The 24,578-nt window shown below is 39.4% G+C and overlaps 1 protein-coding gene across 4 annotated transcripts in view; it reads right to left on the bottom strand.

Moving 5' to 3' along the window:
• The window catches only part of NFX1 (nuclear transcription factor, X-box binding 1), a 64,801-nt gene that overhangs the window by 31,905 nt on the left and 8,318 nt on the right, over positions 1-24,578 (bottom strand). For all 4 annotated transcript variants that reach the window (XM_071736221.1, XM_071736222.1, XM_071736225.1 and 1 more), the window contains exons 2-11: positions 20,561-21,610; positions 19,219-19,380; positions 10,385-10,462; positions 7,901-8,006; positions 5,887-5,958; positions 4,931-5,070; positions 3,813-3,912; positions 3,441-3,658; positions 1,938-2,035; positions 490-520 (exon numbers count right to left, since the gene is read on the bottom strand). In XM_071736221.1, the coding sequence (XP_071592322.1) occupies positions 490-520; positions 1,938-2,035; positions 3,441-3,658; positions 3,813-3,912; positions 4,931-5,070; positions 5,887-5,958; positions 7,901-8,006; positions 10,385-10,462; positions 19,219-19,380; positions 20,561-21,610 (2,055 nt within the window). The remainder of the gene's footprint in view (positions 1-489; positions 521-1,937; positions 2,036-3,440; positions 3,659-3,812; positions 3,913-4,930; positions 5,071-5,886; positions 5,959-7,900; positions 8,007-10,384; positions 10,463-19,218; positions 19,381-20,560; positions 21,611-24,578) is intronic.

Below are 24,578 nucleotides of genomic sequence, written 5' to 3'. Positions count from 1 at the left end.
GGATACCCAAGAACTGTCAAAAGGGAATTCTGCCAAGCACAGATGCAAAGATCAGCAGCATACAACTGTAAGGCAGATTCAAAGCTTGTACTTCCCAAAGAACCACAGCAAAGCAGAAGCATTACTTTGCATCTCAGCTGTGCAAGTTAACTCAAAGATATGCAGGATGCTGGGCGGGCAGGGAAGGGCAACCTACTGACTATGGTAGGTGCCATTAAATCTATTTATATTGAAATAGACAGCTTGCCTGCAATCTTCCATACCAAATGCTGAAGAAGTATTTCCTTATATAAAATATGGACAGAAATCAAAGGATTCATTTCAAACCAAATTTCCCAAATGTTTCCCAAGAAACTGCCAACTTGGCACTTGGCAGAAGGATGGATAAAAGAAGTAGAAATGATCAGATGTTTGCCAACTTCATCAATCAAACCCAAAATTAAGGAGCTGTGTATCATATTCAAAACATTTTTACACACAAAAACGTACCTTTATTTTTAAGAAGAGCACATGGGACTTCCTAGGAAAGAAACAGGAAGCCATTAGGTTAAAACAGAGGAAACAACTGGAACTTAATTATCTAGAAAACACCTAGTTGCATGATACAGAGAGAAGAAGCACTCTCAGTTTTCACATGTGCAGCACTTCTGTATACAAAAATGAAACAAAAGCTGGGGGAAAAAATCCTCAAATCTTTTAACTCAATACTTTTACCTTACAGATTCAATAGCAACTAAAAAAATCCCCTAGTTTTTTATTTCCACTAAATTCAGCAGATAATGCTGTGACAGAAATGGGTTTGCCTGAAGAAACGAGAAAATTGCAGAATAAACCAAATGAACTCCTCCAGAGAGTATTGACAGATTATATAAATTTGTGCTTTGACCGATTTTCCCAAAAACGCAAGTCTGACGATTAAAACCAAAAAAAGACTTCAGTCAAATCCCATTATCAAAGAATTGTTACCTAGGTTAATCACCTCAACATGAAAATAGAAGGTTATGTATGAAAATAGAACTCTTGATCTACCACATTTAAGCCTTCAGTCATCACAACATCACATTCTGAGTTGTCATTTCTAAGCATCACAGTTCTCATGTCTTATTTAAAGTATCACTGTAGTTCATTCATGCTTTTTTCAAGAAGCAGCTTTCTGGTGTCAGAAAAGCTAATCAGAGCTAACTAAAAGCCAAAACCCAGTAGTTTGTATCAAGCCCCAAAATGGAAAATAATCTGAAGCCTTCTAACCCATAACTACCTTCATCAAACATGCAGAAAACTATTTCAAACTCAAGTAAAGACTCAGCCATTTCTATGGACTTACGGACTTATATATATATATATGTCATCTCTACTTACAGATGATATTTAACAAGTCAGAAAAGTTATCAAGACTCCAAGCCAATTATTTGAAAGCTATGATTACAGAAAGTAGCATAGTTTAAACATATACTGATTATTATATAACAATTGCTGAGAATTTGCTGAGTCACTATATAAATGTACAAAAGATGGGGACCAGCAAAAACCTCACTTTGTCTCAAAAAAATTCTACAACAAATCTACAAGCTATTACTATAAACTTTTACTTAGATTTTTATGTTAGGCTACCTTTCTTCTGTCTCCATTAATCTTGGTAAAAGTACATTCCTTGTGTTATATAAAGACTGCAGGATAATACAGGACTTTGTATACATTTAAACCAAACAGAATTCCAGGTAAACTCTGCAAAAATACTTTAAAAACTTGCCTTCACAGTAATTAGTCAATGTTAGCACCATAATCTAGTTAGCACACATTAGAGGATCTTGCAACTAAAGTGGTACAGAAGCTCTTATACTTCTTAGCTTTCTTTTCAACGACTTCAGCTCCTTTTTTTCCCATAGCTTTAAAAAGCAAAGATTAACTATTTCCATAGTCAAGCTTTATATACCCACCTTTTTTTTAAAGCCACACCTACAATAAACATTTGATGTGTGAGAACATGGTCTACAGTCTCCTTCGTGGCAAAGGCTTTCACATGTATGAATGAACTCTAACCAAATGAAAATAGAAAAAATAACAATTAATAAAAAAATTAAATCTATGACCTGGAACTTACATTTTTAAGAGTCTCACGGTTCAAAAATACTAAGCTGGACGTAAGTCCAGCTGGGTTTCCAAACAAATTAACTATTTTGAGTTAAATGTGCACAAAATGTTGCCATTATCTTCACCTTTTTAATGTTGAATCTATAGAGTTTCAAGTCTACAATTAACACTTAAAATCCATAAATGTTAAATAACTTTTACATTAACTTGTGGGGGAAAAAAAAATTAAAAATACTTTGTGCAATACAAAATTATTTTAATTTTTTTCTTCCTTTTCAATCCAAAAGAATTATTTACTATGCATACCTTCATATTTCTTTACTAGGAATTCAACTAAAAGCTGAATTACTCATTTCCTTTCTACTTACTGTCCTTGGTCTGAGAGAATGGATCAGTAAATATTAAGTTGTTAATAATGCTCTAGTTACCTAATGCACTCATTGAAGTGTCAAATCGCTTCTGCGCAGAGCTGCCTACAACTTTTGAATGCTATTTTTTACTTCTTGCCCTCTTACAGCAGCAGCAGGAAATCAGTATGGACTGGAGACATCTCAGCCTACTGGTCTCTACACAGAATCACAGAATGGCTAGGGCTGGAAGGGATGTTAAATATCATCTCATTTCAACACCCCTGCCATGGGCAGGGACACCTCCCACTAGATCAGGTTCTCAAAGCCCCATCCAACCTGGCCTTCAACACTTCCAGGGAGGGGGTAGCCACAACTTCCCTGGGCAACCTGTGCCAGTGTCTCACCACCCTCACAGGCAAGAATTTTTTTCCTAATGTCTCACCTAAATCTCCCCTCTTCAAGTTTTAAACCATTGCCTCTGGGTTTTAAACCACTGGCCTCTCGCTACAGACCTGTGCAAAAAGTCCTACCCCAGCCTTCTTGCAGGCTCCCTTCAGGTATTGAAAAGCTGCTGGAAGGTCACCTCAGAGCCTCCTCTTCTTACCCCAACTTCTTTATCCTATCTTCATAGGAGAGGTGCTCCAGTTCTTTCATCATGCAAGTCAAAGATCAATTTGAGCTCTAAAAGCCATCAATACATACTGGTCTCTGGAAATGCCTACATCTCTGTTCCTGTACTAGTACACAAAAGGTGCATGTAAACAAAGTTTTAAAAGATAGTGTTTGTGCTTTCTAGACAAATCTATTTCCTGATCTTAAGGTGTTGTTATGGACAAACAGCCAGACTGCAGACTCTGCAGTGGATTTTACACTCGGCTCATTTAAAACCCCAAATCACTACTCAAATATTTATTTCCTGCAATGGTTTAAGACTGTATTTTCTTTCTTCTTTAAACAATGAGATAGTCTGAATACTCTGATGCAGAAAGTTTTAATTACCATAGCTACCACAAGAAAGAGGTTTGCCACATGTTTTTCCACACGATGGGATAGGGTCTGTGCATACTTTACGTTCAACACATCCCAGTTCCAGTAACTTGCTGAGAGGAGTCTGTCCACAGGGACAGCGATACACTACTTGCGGAAGTCGTGGACACAGCTGACAAGGCTGAGGATGGCATACTTGCATACAGTTGTGCCTCCCACAATTTAATTTTCTAGACAAAAAACAAAAGCAAAGAAATAAAAACCAAACCCAAATTAAAAAGGGGAACTATCTAGGAGTATTATGATCACTGAGTGTGAATAAAATGACCTCTCTTTTTTAAAAGCCTCATTATAGTGACCTTACTTGCCACATAGTGACCTTACTTGCCACATATATTCTGACATGAGAAATTCCCAAATCCATCAAAGAATTCTTCTTGTGTCCCACACAATACTTCTTTAATGTTGCTTCCACAGTAACACACTGAAAGAAAGCAGTATTACAGAGAAAACAACACGAGAATATCAATCACAAAACATCTCCAGTAAAAGGTAAAATGTGAAAAATTGTTACAGTCAGTTTTTAGAAGAATAATGAAGCTCCTCTTTTTTAGATTCAATTCAGCAACAGAGGTTTCTCAGTTCTACAGAAACTGAAATTCCTATTTTCTTTGTTTGGATAAGGAATTAAATACTATCTCCACAAGAAGCCTACGTACTAAAGTAGCATACGTAACAATTTAATTATCACCTTAAAAGTTGAGAAAATAAACTTGCAATTTTCTTTATAAACTGTTTGAGAAAAATGTATTTGTATACTTGCACACATACTCAGACAACTTAATTTCCATTCAAGACTAAGGTTAAAAAAATCTAACAGTAACTGTGAGTAGCTTGTTGAAATATGCAGCTCTGTACCTCTTTCCATTCCTTTCCCATGCACTGTTTAATCAACTCTCAGAATTATAGTAAAAGATAAAGTAGGATTATAGGACAATTCCAGTCAGAAGGCTTCTTGGGGGATCAGGTACTCCAAGCCCTTACTTAAAGCAATCAGCAGTGAGATCAGACCACATTACTTAGTGTTTTGTTCAGCTGTTCCTGAAAATCTCCAAGTTTCCAGGAAAACAGCTGTTCCTCATAGTTAGTTAAATGCTCATTGTCTCTTATCCTCCACCACCTGCCTCTGTCTTCTTCATTACCTCTACTGAAAGGCCACCACTCAGCCTTCTCCAGCAAGCTCAGTAACACCAGCCTGGCCTCACAGGGCACATGCTCCAACAGTCTAATCATCTTGGCAGGATTCTTTCTAGTGATTTTTATATTCTTATTTAAAATACAAAGTGGTGCTGATGAATTTTCCATTTTTTAAATATTCTAGAAGCAAAAACTGGTTTTGTTAAGTAAATTTAAAGCGCTAGCCCCTTTGTACTGGTTGGTTTTTTTCACCCTCTTGTTTTCATAGTATAGAGTGGATATACAAAAGGCATTCCAATGCTTACCTTGCTGTACTGTTAACTGGCAAGGGGAACATTTTCCTGAATGACACACTTGAGTACAGCTGTGCTTACCACAGTTTAAAGTATTTCCACATACATTAGAACAATGAATTTTTGTTGACTGGCCACAGCGCACTGAATGACTGTGGAGAAATAATATCATAGCCTGTCAGCTACCTTAATATCTGCAGAACATTTATTAAAAAAGAAAACACTTTTTCAGTAAAATGCCAAAATCTTTGAAAGGGAGCATATCTTATTAATGAAAGTTTTTAGGATATAACTCTCCTATTTTACCACTGCTTCCTCTCTCCCACCCCGCTAAGGTAGGACACATCACAGTACTGAGTCTACAAAATTTTCTTTCAACAAAATGAAAAAAAAAAAGGTAAGATGACCTTAATGTATGGTTATAATCATTGTGCCAGAAGACCACATATTTCTATTACAGGTATCTTTCTGAAGACTTAAACAATTCTAAGTCTACTGAACACAATAATGACAAGGATGTGGGCCTCAATAGTGAGTCAGTAGTCTAGGAAAAGAAAGAGCTGTGTTTTAATTAAACTGTTTAAAAAATGGGACAAAACAATAAATTATGATCTTTTTCCATTTCAGCTTATGTCATACAATAGCTTTAAAATGTACATTTGAAACAATAACTTTGGAAATAAATAAATCTAAGTTGATTGATATCTATTTAACTTTTAAATGCAAGGAATGGCTAGAATAAAAAGAGGTGATCTTACTATATAAAGTAAAATTCACAAGACATTTTTCTACTGAAGACAGAATGCTTTCAACTACAAATACTGCCACCTAAATAGCTGTTTTTGAAAAATTAAGATCACTTAATTAAAACTTTCAGAAATAATTGTAGAATTCTGAAAACCTATAAAAAAGAAAAAAGTAATAAATTATCATATGAATATTTTTTTGCATAAAAAAAGCATTCTCACCTTGTTTGTCCACATTCACATGTTTTTGTCACAAAGGCTGGGCACGAAGGGCAAGGTCCTGGATGGCACAGGCTTAAAAATAAATCAAAAAAGCAAACAAAATTGTTCAGTTAACTCTAGCTTTACTATAGTCCCAGAGAAAGAACCCATCATGACTCCATGTGCAGCGCATTATCTTAACATACAAGCCACCTACACTCCTGTAGGGAATGAATGAATTAGTCACACAAGAAACAAGTAGATTACTGCAGTTCTGTTTAACATCTTTGTCAGTGACGAAGGCATTGAATGCACCCTCAGCACGTTTGCTAATGACACCAACCTGTGTGGCATGGTGGACTCACTTGAGGGAAAGGATGCCATCCCTGAGAGACCTTGGCAGGCTTGAGAAATGGGCCAGTGCAAAGTGCATGAGGTTCATCAAGTCCAAGTGCAAGGTCCTGCATCTGGGTCGGACCAACCCCAGGCACAATTACAAAAGGGGAACAGAGTGGGTTGAGAGTAGCCCTGAAGAGAAGGACCTGGGGGTCTTGATTGATGCGAAGCTAAACATGAGCTGGCAGTGTGCTCATGCAGCTCAGAAGGCAAACTGTAACCTAGGATGCATCAAGAGGAGCACAGCCAACAGATGAAGAGAGGTGATTCTTCCCTCTTTACCCTGCACTTCTGAGATCCCACCTCAAGTATTGTGTCCATTTCTGGTGTCCCCACCATAAGAAGGACATAGTACTGTTGGAATGAGTAGAGAGGAGAGCAACAAAGATGATGCAGGAGCTGAAGCACCACTACTACAAGGACAGGCTGTGGGAGCTGGGACTGTTCACCCTGAAGAAGATTATGAGGGGACCTTAAGTTGCCTTCCAGCAACCTGAAGGGAACCTACAGGAAGGCTGGAGAGGGACCTTTCACAAGAGTGTCCACTGACAGGACAAGGGAAAATGGGTTTAAACTGAAGGACAATAGGTTTAGACTAGATCTTAGGAAGAAGTTCTTCAGTACAAGGGTGGCAAGACCCTGAAACAGATTGCCCAGAACGCTGTGGATTCCCCCTCCTTGGAGGTGTTCAAGATCAGGTTGGATGAAGCTTTGAGCAACCTAGTCTAGTGGGAAGTGTCCCTGCCCACGGCAGGGAGGTTGGAGTAGATGCTCTAAGGTACCTTCCAATCTGTGCCATTCTATGATTCCATTAAATGGTTTGGAGCAAAGTTCTACTACAGATCAGAGTTTTAGTAAACCTTGGAAAAAGTGTGAGATGACCATCTGTTTGTTGGAATGACTGGTTTTTGGTTTTGTACCAAGAGTAGAAACCATTGCTAGCAAGACATTGAAAAAGCTTGCCTTTAAATGGGGCTTTAAGCAACCTTGTTTAGTCGGAGGTATCCTTGCCAATGGCAGGGCATTTGAAACTACATAGTATTTGCCTGTCCTCACTGAATTATACTAATAAATCAATCCAAGTTATATATACTACTTAAGATGTCCATAAGGGATTCTGGTGGCCTCAACAAATAGGTAAATACATATAATGCCCTTTTGTCCTCAACAGTTTACAAGCGAAAGAAAAAGGATAAAAGTAAGCAGTCCTTCAGTTTAACTAAGTTACACTGCACTCAGATTTTAAGACAAACACTATTAGAGGGAAAGCAGCACGTAAAAGTTCTGGTGGACCACTGGATACACATTTAAAATTACTTCTACTATTGATTCCCCACTTTAGTGAAAGTTCTTGAAACCACATCAGGCAACAGGTTCAGTTTGTCAAAAAAGACAGAAATGTTGCTACAACTATTGTTGCTGACTCCCTGTTCATTCTCTCATATGAACTCACTTTAGACATACAAACACAAATAGTCTCCATTTCTTCCAGGCTTCAGCTTAACTATAAATCAAATACACCTCTAAGCATAACCTACAGTCAGAAAATATCCAAATACAGTCTTCAGAAAATTTCTCTAAATCATTTTAATGTTAATAAATTGCATCTACTTACATTATTTATATAGCATCTACTTACATATTACAAAGATGTGGACAGTCCAAACACTGTCTCTTCTTTCCACAAAGTTCCCCACAGCTATGTGGGATTTCATTTCTGTTCCATTCAGGATTGTGTACTTTACCTAAACCACGTTGAAGACAAAAACATATTTATTGCCTTGAATTTGAGAAAAATGTCACTCCAGAAAGAAAAGGCTTTATTTTCAATATTTGCAGTAGTCCTCTATAATAAACAAAATGACAAAAGATACTTTATGTTTTACTCAGCTTTCAGTGCTGATACTACTGAAACTGATAAAATAATGAAAATTAAAAGCCCCGGAGAGTTGGTCACGCTGCATAGCAGATAAGAAAATTAAAAGGTAAAAAATTCTTGCTGTCTCAGTGCAGAAGAAAAAAACAAAACCAAAAAAACATAATTTCCAGAAAATAAGACGTAGCTGGTAAGGTGATGGAGAACAGAACAAATTGACTTGACAAATTATTAAAGTCAATTCTCTAAAAAGAAGCAGACTCTACATTAAAATCAAATGTCGGTATTTTGATGAATGCAGCAGAAGTCCAAAACAAGAAGAGATAAAACCAGGACATTAGCTGCAAATATTCTGTATCACAGGTAAGCACTGAAACGGTATTTAATTAATCTGACATACTGTTAGCAGATCTCATTGCTCTAAATGCATGACATGATCATCAGGGTTAAAGTTAATTGCCACAATTAGCATATGTAAATGTCATCTGGTTCTCTGCAAGAAACAAATTAAATTAATAAAAAAGCAATTGAGCCAAAGTTACAAACTTGAGTTGCAACAATTAAGAACACCAAGAAAATAATTTTGGTGACAAAATTATATAATTTGAAGTCTCCAAGTACACCTTTGTATATTCTACAAATAGGAAGTTAGGAAAATACAAATAAACACCATAGATAGCATTTATTCAACTAAAGTTTTAACTAAAGAGTGGAAGACCTAGGAAAATCCTGAAAATCAGACAATTTATACGAAGAATAAGTTAGTTTCTTCATGGAATGGTGAAAACCACCATACTTAATCACACACAACACATAGAAACTTTGCATTACATAGAAAATAGCTTTGCATAAGCAAACGGTGATGTCCAAGTGCCATGACATTATTGTAAAATTATCCATGGAAGACCCAAGTGTTATGTTCCAATATGATGCTCTGTTAATACTAACCCTGTGGACAACATAAGATTCCTACTGTAGATCTACAACTTCTGAAAGGAAGTTGTAGCGAGGTGGGGGCTGGTCTCATCTCCCAAGTAAGAAGCAGCAGGACAAGAAGAAATGGCCTCAGCTTGCACCAGGGGAGGTTTAGATTGGATATTGGGAAAAATTTCTTCACTGAAAGGGTAACTAAGCACTGGAACAGGCTGCCCACGGAGGCGGATGTATCACCACCCCTAGAGATGTATAACAAGTGTGGTACTTGGGAACACAGTTTAAGCACTGGCCTTGGTAGTTAGGTTAATGGTTGGTAATTAGCTTGAGTTCTGTGATATTGTGACCTCCCAAAACTATGTAACAGCCTTTAAGCCTAGGCAGTATTTCTTTCCTATTTAACAGATCTGTTTTCCTATTTAAGACAGATTACACCATCTTAAAAGTGTAATTTTCATTTGGAATCAAAACATTCATTCTAACTTAATTATCTCTATACTCACAATATTTCACACATTGTCATATAAAAACTCTGCCCTTCCTGCATCGTTCTTAATTGTCTCACTGACATTTAGAGTAAGATACCTTAGATAAAACTGTTACCTACTACAGCATAAGGTTTTGTCAGGGCAAGTTCACCAACTGCCTCAATTCCAGAATATTCTGTTTTGTAGAAAGCGTGGTAAAACTTTCCAGGCACTCTGACTTACAGAAGTGAATGCTATGTAAAATCAACACAAATTCCAAAAGCATAAACCACAAACACAATTTATTTGCATGTATGCAATTAAGTAGTAAGATTCCTTTCTCCCTCTTTGTCATATACTTATAGCTTAGTGAATGTTGTACAAGTTTCATTTACCCCTTTTATTAAAGATGTACCCACACGAAGTTCTGAAGAATTTTAATATTATTTCCTATTTAACATGTATATGTCCCCAACCAACATAAATGACAAAATTGCTAAATCAGTTTATAGGTTTAGATAGTTGGGTATTTGAATTGCGTAATATTTTGGTGCATCTCGACACAAAGACAGACATACACATGCAGCTTATTTCAGTCCTACAGAAGCAAAGCTTGCAGGATAGCAGTCCAGTTCTACCACTGTTGTTTAAAAATCACTACTTTTACATAGTGATATTAAAATATGTATCCCTTATGGTTTAGTATTTATGGGTTTTTATGCTTTAAAAAACATATGTGTGCTTCTTCATGCAGCAATACAGGAATTCAAATTAAAAAAAAAAAAACAAACAACAAAACCTAAATGAGGAAATTGTTTTTCTTTGCAAAAGCAAGCCAGAAACTCACCACAGAAACAAGTGTAAGTTTTAGGAATTTGCGTAGAAGCATTCTGACAAGCTGGACATCTCCAACCACTATTGCCATCTGTTGATAAAAAAAAGTAAAGACAAAAAATACTTAAAGTAAACAAAGGAGATAATTTGTAAACCTTGTAACAGTAAGTGTTCCCAACTTTTTTCTTATGGCAGGTGCAACCAAACTAAATTTTTCCATTTACTCTGTAGTGGTGAGAAAGCAGTTTAATAGAAACACATTTTATACCATACCAACTTAAACATAGCAGTGGTATTTCATTTGACCAGGATACAACTTCATACAGAGGCAAGAACAAATTTTAAAATTACACTTTTTCTATTATCCTGTACCCTGTTACAAGACGTTCTACTATAATATGTAAAGTTTTCACCATTTTTAAACATGAAAAAGGTTAGGGAAAAAAAAAGGTAAAAAGGTAAAGCATTGGAAATTGTGAGAAAAATATAATTACCTACAGCCTTAAGCACCATCTGTATTTTCCTTTTCCTTATCTTCTCATGTTAGGAGTTTACATGCTTTGTAGAAGACCAATTTAGTACTGCTTTATGTTCAAAATAAATTAGGCATACATAAACCTGAAAAATCTACTTTAATTAATTTAAAGGTGACAATACCAAGCTATTGACTAGAACATTAATCTTCAAGTTGGTATTTTATTAAATAGTAGCTTTCTTGGTTCTGCATTTCAGGAGGGCATTGGTTAGCAGTAAAGGAACAATTTCACTGTAAAGAAAGGAACATTGTGAATATATTTTCCAAATTCAGCACATATATACACGGTCTTGTTGTTTTACTTGTGTCTGGTAGTTGGGAAAGGTGTCATTGTTTCACTTGTGTCTAGTATTTGTGTAATTAAAATGGGTAATGTTCCCTAAGGAAAAGGTGGTGTTATCCAATGTTCACCATTTGGACATATTCTGGGTAATCAGATTAAGTTTGGGGGTGATCCCCTTACCTGGAAAAAACTGATAATGTATTGCAATTAATGATGGCCATTTTATACCCTGAAAGATGGGGGAAAATAGCCAAGGCTTGGAAATATTAGTTATATGGTACTATAGCGCAACTAACACTACTTTGTAAATGTGAAGGGAAATGAGATGAAGTACCTTATTGTGGATGCTTTAAGACTTAAAAATATTATGATACCAGAAGGAAATGGAAGTTACTAGGAGGAGATATTCAAGTTGTTAAATGTGCATGAAAGAGGGAATGGTATACTGAAAAGGAGGGCAGAAAAGACTGCTGCAGTGTTGCTCAGTCTACAGCAGGCAGGACTGAAATAGTAAGAAAGGTTGTTTTAAGTGACTAAATGGGAATGAGAATGTAGATGTGTAGCTCTTGGTACTCCCAGCTCCTCCTCTTGACCTTGGTAATGCACCACCTGCATTTGCAGAGAGTGAAAGGGGGGCAAGTAGGCAGCTTTGGATTTCAGGTCAGTGGCTGAGAGAATAAGGGGACAGTGTCCCACTGTTCCAAGTCCATTTAAGACAAGCAATTGGGGTGGAGGGGCAACCTGTTTATGTGAACATCCCTTGTACAGCACAGGCCCTGTTAAATTGGACACAGTTTGTGGGACAGTATTGAGCTAATCTCAGGGAGGTGTTCGAGCTACTCAAAAAAAATAATGATTACCTTTAGCCCCACCTGGGAAGGTGATATCCAGGCATTCTTACAAATCCTCTTTGCTAATGAGGAAATGTTAATACTTTTAGAAAAGGTAAATAAGGGGAATGTAAATATCCACAAGGTGACATTAATTGAGTTATGCCTAGGTGACATTAATCGAGTTATGCCTAGGGAGAACCTGGTCTAGGATCCTAACTCTTGGAGGGACCTGGGCAGAACTAAGACCCTAATGTTCTATGGGATTCAGCACAGGATTCATAAACACAAAAACTTGTATGTGAGGTTAGACAGAAGTCTAACAAGGACTGTTTCTATTGAGGAGCTAGAGAATAGATTTGGACCCTGAAGCTAACTGAAAGATGTGTAACATGGTTTTTATAGGTCACCCAGCCCTGGTAACAATGAAATTGCAGGTGTCACTGCAAGCAAAAGCAGAGCCCAGGGCAGAGTGAGATGTTCAAGATCACCATCTATGGAGGACGGCCAAAATTGAGCCCCACTAGGATTAAATCAGTGTGCATAATGTAACCAAGAAGGGCACAGGAAAGATCCCTGGCTGAAGGGATCTCTCAGGAGTTAGCAGCCCTCATCGAGAGGGCTTTGAACTACACTCAAATGGGGAGGGGGACAAAACCAAGCTCACTAAGGATGAGCCTAAGGATGGCCTTCAATCTGCTGTCCCACTCAAGGTGGCAATTGGTAATAAATGGGGTGTAGTTGGGTTTGCACCAGAGTCAAAAAGTACCAGTCTGAATGAAGGCCAGAAGGACCCCCTCCCCCTAGGCTGGGGGTCGGCAGGCTCAGCTCACAGACTGAAATGCCTGCACACAAATGCACACAGCATGGGCAATAAACAGGAGGAGTTAGAGATCTGTGTGAGGTCAAGGGGCTGTGGTCTAGTGGTGATTTCAGAGACATGGTGGGACAGCTCACATGACTGGAATGTGCTCATGGATGGTTTTCTCCTTTTTAGGAAAGACAGGGCAGCAAGGTGAGGTGGGGGAGTGCTCTCTTTACCTAAGATGCAACTTGAATGCATTGAGTTCTGTCCAGAGGCAGATGAGGAGAAAGTTGAGGGTTTGTGGGTGAGAATTAAGGGGAAATGTGGGGGAAACTGTGGTGGGTGTCTATTCCAGGCCACCTGATCAGAATGAGGAAGCTGATGAGGCCTCCTACAGGCAGCTGGCAGCGGCCTGGGGATCACAGGCCCTGGGTCTCATGGGAGACTTTAATTACCCAGATATTTGCTGGAAGGGCTACACAGCCTTCCACACCATTCACAGCCCAGGAGGTTCCTCCAGTGCATTGCTGACAACTTCTGGATGCAATTGGTGCAGGAGCCAACTAGGAGTGGAGCATTGCTGGATCTTGTCCTAACCAACAAGGAGGGCCTGGCTGAAGCAGTGAAGGATGAGGGCAACCCTGGGTGCAGTGACCATGAGATGGTGGAGTTCAGGATCTTATGTGGTACAAACAGGATTCCAACTAGAATCACAACTCTGAAATTTGGCAAGGCCAACTTTGCCCTCTTCAAACAATTGCTGGGGGAAATCCTATGGAACAGGGTACTAGAAGTTAAGGGTGCCCAAGATGGTTGGTTAACATTCAAGGACCGTTTCTTCCAAGCTCAGGACTGATGCATCTCAATGGGAAGAACATAAAGAAAGGGAACTAGGAGATCTGTATGGCTGAACAGGGACCTGCTGGGTAAACCAAATGGAAGAAGAGAAGCTATAGATTGTGGAAGGAAGGGATGGTCACATGGGAGGAACGTAAGACTGTTGTCTGAGAATGCAGAGAGGTAAGCTAGGAAAGCTAAAGCCTCCTTGGAATTAAATCTTGCAAGAGAGGTTAAGGACCACAGGAAAGGGCTTCTTCAAATACATAGCAGATGAAACTAACACCAGAGGCAATGTAGGCTCAGTGCTGAATGAGGTGGGTGCCCTGGTGACAGAGGATACAAAGAAGGCAGAATTGCTGAACACCTTCTTTGCCTCTGTGCATACTGAGACTGGAGAGCATCCCCAGGAGCCCCAGACCTCTAAGGCTGCTGAGGAAGTCTTAGAGTTGAGTAAAGGATGAGTTTGCCTTGGTTGATGAGGGTTGTGTTAAGGATCAGTTAATGGGGCTGGATATCCATATATCCATGGGTCCTGGTGGGATGCACCCACAGGTGCTGAGGGAACTGGCGGATGTCATTGCTAGGCCATTGTCCATCATCTTTGGTAAGTCATTGGAAACAGGAGAGGTGCCTGAGGACTGGAGGAAAGCAAGTGTCACTCCAGTCTTCAAGAAAGGCAAGAAAGAGGACCTGGGGTAACTACAGACCTGTCAGCCTCACCTCCATCCCTGGAAAGGTGATGGAACAACTCATTCTTGGTGCTGTCTCCAGGCACATCAAGGACAAGAGGCTTATCAGGAGCAGTCAACATGGCTTCACTAAGGGGAAGTCATGTCTGACCAACCTGATAGCCTGCTGTGAGGATGTAACCATCTGGATGGATGATGGCAGAGCAGCAGACATAGTTTATCTTGATTTCAGGAAGGCATTTGACACTGTCTCCCACAGCATCCTTGGAGCTAAACTGAAGAAGTGTGGCCTGGATGATTGGGTAGTGAGGTGGATCTGGAGCTGGTTGAAGGATAGAAGCCAGAGAGTTGGAGTCAATGGGATGGAGTCTTGTTGGAAGTCTGGTTCTAGTAGAGTCCTTAATGGGTCAGTACTGGGACCAGTACTATTCAATATATTTATTGATGACCTGGATGAGGGAACAGAGTGTACTGTCAGCAAGTTTGCTGATGACACAAAACTGGGTGGAGTGGCTGACACCCCAGAAGGCTGTGCTGCCATTCAGAGGGACCCAGGCAGACTGGAGAGTTGGGCAGGGAGAAATTTAATGAATTACAACAAGGGCAAGTGTAGAGTCTTATACCTGGGAAAGAACAACCCCAGGTACCAGTACAGGTTGGGGACTGAGCTGTTGGAGAGCAGCACAGGGGAAGGGGGCCCAGGAGTGCTGGTGGACGGAAGGATGACCATGAGCCAGCAATGTGCCCTTGGGGCCAAGAAGGCCAATGGCATCCTGGGGTGCATAAGAAGGGGGGTGGTTAGTAGGTCCAGAGAGGTTCTCCTCCCCCTCTACTCTGCCCTGGTGAGGCCACATCTGGAATATTGTGTCCAGTTCTGGGCCCCTCAGTTCCAGAAGGACAGGGAACTGCCTGAAAGAGTCCAGTGCAGAGCGACCAAGATGATGAAGGGAGTGGAACATCTCCCTTACGAGGGAAGGCTGAGGGAGCTGGGGCTCTGCAGCTTGGAGGAGACTGAGGGGGAACCTCATTTTTATTTTTATAAATATGTAAGGGGGGAGTGTCAAGGTTTTCTCAGGGGTGACTAACAACAGGACAAGGAGCAATGGTTATAAACTGGAGCACAGGCGGTTCCGTGTAAATATTAGGAAGAATTTTTTCACTGTGAGGGTGACAGAGCACTGGCACAGGCTGCCAAGGGAGGTTGTGGAGTCTCCTTCCCTGGAGACATTCAAAACGCACATGGATGTGTTCCTGTGTGACCTGCTGTAGGTGACCCTGCTTTGGCCAGGGGGGGTGGCCTAGATGATCTTTCAAGGTCCCTTCCATTGCCTAACTTTCTGTGATTCTATGAAGGGGCTGCCCTAGGTCTAAGTCATATCGGATCTCTGAAATACTGACAACAGATTGAGATAAGGACTAATATTGACAGAAAACAGGGGTGAAATTAAATTCCACAGCATAACCTTTGGTTACAATAAAGCTTTATGTCTGTAAGGAAAGGTCTAATGTTTTTATAGATATGGGAACTATTTTACTGTTCTAAACTTTTGCAAGGGGCCTCTTAACTGAATGTTTAATGCCAGTTGTTAGTGCAACAGGGAAAAGAGAAGTGAAGCACTTCTTCCAGCACCTCCAGTGTGAGGTGGGAAAATGGATTTTCAGTCATGAATTTCTATGCATACCTGAATCTATGTACTGCCACTTTTAGGAAGCAATAAATTGACTAAATTCAGGACTCAGATTAACTTTTAAGAAGGAAAGATATTTGTCCACATTCTTGAAAAAAATGCTTTGGAGGCACAAGTATTTTATTTTACAGACTTGGTAACAAATGGAGAACCTAACTCTGACCCTCAGGACATGATGAATGCCATTAATTCCCTCATGTATGACTTACTAAATATATGCAAAGGCGTATATTACTAGGAAGTGTGGGCTGTGTTTGGAAAATAAACCTAAAATCCAGCCAAGACCACACCTGGAGAGGCAAGAAGAGGAAATACACCAGATTATTGGCAAACCAACTTTTCTTAGCTCCCAGACAAAATGGGTACAGGTACTTGCTAGTATTAGTAGATACCTCTTCAGGCTTTCCATGCTCTACCAATCAGACAAAAGAAGTAAAATTCTTTTGAAGGAACTCATTCCTAGATTTGTAGTACCTAGAGGAATGTCATCAGACAGGGGACCCCATTTTATAGAAAGAGGTGATATCAATGTAAGACTTAAACGCTTTGGGAAAAATGTGAGATCTGCATACTACTTGGAGACCTCAGTCCAGTGAGAAGGTGGAACAAATGAACCAGACATTAATGAGACACATTAGTAATACCCATCAGGAAACAAATATGAAGTAGCTGGATGATTTGCCTTTGGCCTTGCTGAGGATGACATCAGTTATTGATTGAAATAAGGAAAATTTAGGTAAAAAAAGATCTCATTTGGGGAAAAATCCCATGAAAAAGAACAAAAGAGACACACAGAATAAAAATAGGGCTCACGTAACAGGGAAACAGTAAGAAATAGACAAAAAGTCCAGTTAGAGAAAAACATCCAAGTGAGTCAAGAGCCCAACCTTGCTACAGGCCTGCAAGACAGACTAAAGGGATGGGAAGGAGCACTACCTACCACTTATCTTGGTTATAGCCTTGACCACTGGTACAAAAGCATTAAATAATTACTTGTAATTATTTACCAGAAATTTTCCATACACCCTCACATTGCAAGCATCTCTATTTGTAGCATATTTAGTCAAAAAACTCTTTGTCTGTGGTACCATGCCCAGAACCCTGCCCCTTCCAATAGCACAGCTGTTGTCATAAAGGCACAGAAATGGATCTCCAGTTTCCAGAATCCTAAAGGATTAAGAGGTTTAAAAGAAACTTGAGTAGGAAGAGCTCTTCACATCAGGCCTAGATGAGTCATAGATGATTACATAAGAAAAGATCCAAACATTATCTGCTGGAATTTAAGAATGAATGCTAAAAGGCTCTATTTCCAAACGCAGCAGTACAGCAGGAATTTTCAACATATTTACAACATCAAATACATTAAAAAAACTTCAAACACATTATCTCAGTCATTTCAACTGTACTAGAATATACTAGAATCAACACTGGCAGTTTCATGTTATCCTTACTGAAATTTCTAATGCACTTCTCCAATGAGATAATCTGAATCAGAATGAATTACTGCTTTGACTCCTAAACTAGACATAATCAAAAGCTTTTGTCCCAGTAACAAAAAAGTGACATCGGTGTAATATTCAAGGTCCTCAGAATGGCTTCAGCCTCTGAAAAGCATGGCTTTCAGAAAAAAAAAGAAAAAAAAGGAAAAAAAAGGAGAAAAAATGCAAGCAGGTTCATATTCTGACCAGTGAAACTCAGAAGCCAATATTGAGGCCAATACGCTACTGGTACAGACCAGCAGCTCATCTGGAAGTGGACAGAAGGGGCAGCAGAGGAAGCAGAATAGAAAAAGGCAGTTACTATAACTGAAGTATCTCCAATCCTTCCAGTCAAATGAAAATACCAGTAAAACTACCTTCCTTGCAAAGAAAGGAGCAAATAGCTTAAATTTTTGTTCTTTCAATGTAGGGGCACAAGTCATTGAAGCATCAGTTTATAAAAGAAGTAGAAGGAAGATGGCAAGAGACAACAATTTCCCTTTTATAAATATAACAAAGTAATAGATCATGCAGTGCAGATATTTTTGTCATATTGACCTTAGCTTTACAATATATAAAAGTTACGTTCCTCCAAGATGTAATTCAGCATGTTAGTAAAAATGATAGTTAAAGAGAAAGTTATGTTCTTCCTTACAGGAAATCTTTCCACATGATGGTAACATGATCTTCTCTTCCCCCTCCTTCTGACAAGGATATCTCTAGTATTCAAACAAAACCCATTCTCTAGTTCCAAGTGCTACTGCCAGTCTACACTGTAGAAATACTGAACTTCAGATGTCAACCACAAGTCTAATGTAAGCAAAGCAAGAATAGAGCAATGTCCTATGAACCCCCCATAGATAATCAGGAGATTCTTTTACCTGGCTTGGCCAAAAAATCATTTTTCATTTGACTGTCAAAACAACAGAAGGCCAAGTCTTCTCTGAGGGAAGACATCTCCAATAAAACATATATATGAAGGAGTGTCCTAGAAAAGAGATTAGGATTTGTCCTTTGTTTCTTCCAAAACAAGTATGTTTTACCTCATTACTATGGTAACCCCAGATAGCCTACTTGTCTCCCTGCACCCATCTTTGAATGGAGGATCTTGAAATTCAGACAACAGCACCTGAATTACATCAGCAAGTTCACTGATCAGCAGAAGAGGACACTGCATATGCACAATGTTAATCAGCACAAGTTTTATTATCCGTCCCCATGGTGCATCCCTTTGAGCAGGGTTCCATTGTGAACCATTTGATTAGCACTGGCTGGCTGGGGCTTCCCCCATGGAAACACTCACTGTGCTTTCATCAAAGCCGAAGCTTTCATCTGCTGAGTGTTGTGCCTTGTCCCTGAGGGATCAACACCTGCTCTTCCCTTGTAACTGACACCCATTACCCATTATGATCCAGAAGAAAGAATAACTGTTTGTCTGACTACTCAGAAAGCGCAGACAAAAGAAGATGAGACCTCTCTTGGTGTGTAAAAAGTGTCAGAGAACTTTGCAACTTGGTGAACTGATTTCATGGAATTATCTCATACTCATGTGTCCAAACTTGGAAATTAGTTTTAGCTAGAATAATAGAAAGAATCATAACAGTTAGAAGAATTATACAAAGCATCCGAAGAATCCTGAAAAAAAATCCATACTTTGCTATTTTTTATATTGAGCAAGTGCACACAAGAGAATACCAACCTTCAGCTTGTGAAGCTGGTGATCGTGCCCACTTCTTGATGCAATTCAGATGGAATACATGGTAACAATTCTGACAGCTCCATACTGGGGCAACTATTCGGACCACCTCACAGCACACCATGCACTCATACTTTTCTGTGGTCAACTGTTCAATCAATGACCCTGCAAATAAAATATTTTACTTGTGCATGAAACATGAGCTAGCTGAGAAACAAAATTCAAATGAAATTCCAAGCTTTCATCATTTAAATTACAATAGAACTTACTTTTCCTGTGTGGCTGTAAGCAAGGTATTTGTTTATTCCTGGAAGATTACAGTTTGATATTTGGTATGCACTTCTCTAATTTCAGAACAGGAAGAAGGAGTAGGAGACTCCCATAAAAGTGGCAAAAAAATTATTCCTGTTTATGAATACCAATCACTCTGATCTTACAAATCAGTTAATAATTTAAACTTGGCAGAAGTTTGAGATTTTACTCATGTCTTTATATGAAAATTCTAACTTCACACAAAGTTTAAACCAAAAAGCTTAGAGCTTTTGACTACAGAGGTTTCAGCCCAAAGTAAATTGAACTCCCATCCTCAATAAATATTAACCACCACACAATAAATATTAACAATGAAGCATCTGTATTACAGAAATAAACCCCTCATAAACTGACTGCTTTAGGAATGGAATTAGTGGGAAACAATCATTGAAGTACAGGGCCTTTTTACCCATATGAAAGCTAAAGTACTTTCCAAAGTATTTTCCAAATACTTAAAAGTATTTTCCAAAGTACTTTGGAAAATAAATCAAGAACTACACAATGGAAGACAAACCAACCTGAAAACAGTTAGATGTGCAAACATAACAAAGTCCACATTTAACTTCAGTTTTGCCAGATTAACTCTCAAATAATCCAGTTAAGAGCAGAATGAAGTTTATCTGGCATTTTCCTAATTCTACACAAAATATGAGAAAACTCATTCTGCAAAAACCAGTTTTAGGATTGTCGTGTCCCATCTTCCCCCCAGGTCCCATTGTTTAGAATGCTCAGAATTTTACTCTCCTATTCCAGAACACATGTTTTAACACAGTGCCTGATGAGGACATCATTTGCAGTTTGGTAGTAAAAAAGCCAAAACAAGTTAAACTAAAAATCTGTTTCTTCCCACCAAAGTTACAGAATACCTCCCCCACTCAGAAATCACATATTTACATGTAACTCTACTCTCTGAAAATGATACTGATCTAATGTGAAGTAATAAGCCTCTTCAGCTAGCCAAATGTCAAGGCAGTTTGAATTATTCAAGATTTTATCTTCTATGCAGGAGTACAGGATAATCTAGAAAGCTTACCTGTATGAGTTTCTTTGTTTTTTGGTACATCACTTTGCTTTTTCCAGTACTGGGTCCAGCTGAAATGAAGTGCAGGTGCCTGATCTCCCTTTAGCAGGAACTTTCTTCCATTACATCTGACAGAATCAGACAACTGATGTCTGGTGTCACTGGTCAAGTTTTCATCATTTTTGTGAATGGACAGTTCTTTCTTCCTCTCATTTTTATTTTTTGGAGTACATGCAAGAGAATACTTCTTACCTAATTTTGCATTTTTATTACGGTGAGAGTCATGTCTTTTCTGACACTCCTTTTCCATCAGGGGCTTATTCCACACAGGTTTACGAGGATATCTTTTGTTTATATAATTATATCCCTTCTGCTCATCCCCACTACCAACAGGTGCAATACAGAATGCCTTTCCAACAGATGACTCTGAAGAGTCAGACTGAATCAAATCAAAAGATGGAACATTTTCAAATAGGTCTACTTTCTGTTTAGAGCTCACTCTCTTTTCATGTTCATGTACTTGCTTTGACTTCTCCCTGATACTTCTTTCAGATGCATGCATCATATGTGTTTTCTTTGGCTTTGCTCCTCTGCTATCTGCATTAGGTACCTCCCTGTCACTCTCTGAGGAGAGAAAGTCATTGTATACTCTAGGAATTGCTCTTCTCCCAGGTACTATTGCAGCATCTGAAATTCCTGGACCTGAAGCAGCATCAGCAGTACTTTGCCTTATCTTACTTCTAGTACATGTGCTATCATTTCTTGATCTATGCCACCTCTGGCTTTGCAAGTTGCGATTCTTCAGACTTTTATTGGTACCAAAATATTCATGAAAGCCTTCAGAATTCCCATGCAGACTTTCTGGATTACAAATGTCACGATGCTTTGTGGAAAAGCTTTCATAATCAGTACCTCTTTCAGAACACAGACTAGGAAATGGTGAATTACTTTTATTATGCTTACTGTTAGAGTCTTTCCTATCTTTATTTACCCAGTTTGTATCTGTAGGTTGTCTTTCTCCTGGAATGGCATCAGCAGCATCAGGATTAAAATTTAATGCACCTAGAAAGTGGGAAAAAAAATCATATCAAATAGTAAACATTTATTTTCAGAAAAACTACCATACATGCAAAGGCCCAGAAGCCCAATCAGTCCCCCACTTGACAGAACAACTGCAAACAAGTTTCTAGAAACTAGCTGAATCACATAGTGCCTTGTGGAATCACAGAACTGTCATACTTGGAAAAGACTTCTAAGATCACCGCATCCAACCATCAACATCCCCCCCCAGTGAAACAAATTTTAAAAATGTATCTGTATCACCATGCCCACTAGAGCATGTTCTGAAGTGCCTCATCTACATGGTTACTGAATACTTCCAGGGATGCTGACTCCACCACCTCCCTGGGCAGCCTGTTCCAGCACCTAACTGCTCTCTCAGTGAATAAATTCTTCCTATTATCTAGTCTAAACCTCCCCTGGTGCAACTTCAGGCCATTTCCTCTGGTCCTACTGTTACTTACTTGAGAGAAGTGGCCAACAGCCACCACACTACAACCCCCAGCTGGGTAGCTGTAGAGAGTCATAAGGTCTCCTCTCTGCCTCCTCTTGTCCGAACCAAAGACTCCCAATTCCTTCAGCCTACTATCAGAGGACTTATCCTCCAGTCCCTTCACCAGCTTGGTTGCCCTTCTCTGAATTTGCTCCTGCAACTCAATGTCTTTTGTGTAGCATTGGGCCCAGAACTGAACACAGTATTTGAGGCGCAGCACCACCAGTGTTGAGCAGAGGGCTATGATCACTTCCCTTCTCCTGCTGGACACACTGTCCCTGATACAGGCCAGGATGCTCTTGGCCTCTTGGCCACCTGAGCACACTGCTGGTTCATATTCAGCCAAGTGCTGACTAACACTCCTACGTCTTTTTCTGCCTGGCAGCTTTCCAGTCATTCTTCCCCAAGCCTGTAGCATTGCATGGGACCCTGCACTTGGCCTTGTTAAACTTATTATCAGCCTCCACAGAGTCTTCCAACTCTCAAGCAGACCAACACTCCCACCCAAATTGGCATCTGCAAACTTGCTGAGGAAGCACTCAGTCCCCTCATCTAAATCACTGATAAAGACAGTAAACAGGACTGGCCCCAAAACTGAGCCCTGGGGACACCACTGGTGACCAGCTGCCAACTGGATTTAACTCTGTTAAGTACAACTCTCTGGGCCCAGACATCCAGCCAGTTTTTAACTCAACAAAAATACACCTGTCTGATGTCATGAGACACCAGCTTCACTAAGAGAATGCTGTGGTAGATGATGCCGAAGGCTTTACTGAAGTTCAGGTAGACAATGTCCACAGCTTTTCCCTTGTCTACAAGATGGGTTACTTGGTCATAGAACAAGATCTGGTTGGTCAAGCAGGACCTGCATTTCATAAACCCATACTGGCTGGGCCTGATCCCCTGGCTGTCCTTCACATGCCACATAAGCGTGCTCAAGAGAAACCTCTCCATAATTTTTCTGGGCACTGAAGTCAGGCTGACAGGCTTGTAGTCCCCCAGTTCCTCCTTCTGGCCCTTCTCGTAGATGGGTATCACACTGGAAAGCCTCCAGTCATTTGGGACCTTCCCTGTTAACCAAGACTGATGGTAAATGATGGAGAGAGGCTTGGCAAGCTCCTCTGCCAGCTCCCTCAATACTCGTGGGTGGGACTTGAGATTGTCCAGGTGCCATAGCAGGTTGTTAACTGCTTCCACCTGGACTATAGGGGGGTTTGTGCTGCTCTCTGTCCTTATCTTCCAGCTCAGGGGGCAGGAAGTTAACTTCTCTTGTCATCTTTTCTTTAGAGAAAGACCATGATGATCCAGTTATGATAAAAATATAAAAAGGTGATGAAAATAATTGAAGCAGCACTGTACGTATACAAGACAGGCACATGATAATGAGTGTTTGACATGCTGAAGTTTTCCTAGCATGGTAACATACACAGAAGAACCTGAGAAAAAGGGGACATCTAACATTTAAACATCTAGGATGTTTAAATGCATCTCAGATTTTAATATTAGAGAACTTCATATATAAATTTAATCCATCAACTGAAAAGTAGCAACAGTAAATACTTGCATGAGCTCTGATTACATTGTTCCTTATATAGACATATTAAATGTTAGAGGAACCATGCAGGACAGCTTTGCAAAATTATTCTTCTTATTAACATGAATCATACTTTTACATGAGACATCTTCTGTCATTTCTATGTCTTTAGATGAAAGAAAGACGTGCATATAAAAATCCTGTATTGTACAAATTTGTATGACATCAATGGGCCACACCTGCAATGGGAATTTTCAAAGGAGTACCAGAGACAGTGTAATGGGTCGTGGCAGATTGGTCACATTTTACACAGGAATGTAAAAAAAGAGAAGACGCTTCTAAAATTTATCGGAGGTAGTGTCCATTTTGCAGGTTAGGCAGGTTACCTCTAACAGTAGGGTAGGTGCAGTTTATAGAAAAAAACTTGTTCATTTTGTATCCCACGTAAACATAAAAAACTCCCTTTTTTTTTTAAGATATATTCAGTTGAAATTACTCTGGGTTTTTTATCTTTAAAGGCAATATATATAATTATGTATTATTACATATTATTTATACACTATTATATCATAAAAGATAATGATATATGTTATTAATCTAATATAGTTTAGTATATTATCCTATGCTATGTAATATTATCTTCTGTTACTACACTAGATAGAAAAGGCAAATGCAAAATGTTTGGTTTTGATTTTTTAAGCTGTAATACTAACCTGAGTTTGAGACAACAGAATCAGAATACCAGACAGGTCTTTCCAAACAGATGCAGATTGAGTTAAATTTTATCTTGACTCAAGGAAAAGGGATGTGGAGAGGGAGGTGCTGATGTCTTCTCCCTGGGATCCAGTGCCAAGATGCACAGGAATGGCACAAACATGTGTCCATCACTCAGGGGAAATCTGAACTTGCCACGAGGACACATATGTGTCTGAGAGGGTAGTAAA

The sequence above is a fragment of the Heliangelus exortis genome, chromosome 2, assembly GCF_036169615.1.
Source record: "Heliangelus exortis chromosome 2, bHelExo1.hap1, whole genome shotgun sequence".
Lineage (NCBI taxonomy): Eukaryota > Metazoa > Chordata > Aves > Apodiformes > Trochilidae > Heliangelus > Heliangelus exortis.
The sequence above is the reverse complement of the archived record's forward strand: the minus strand, read 5'-3'. Positions and strand labels throughout refer to the sequence as shown.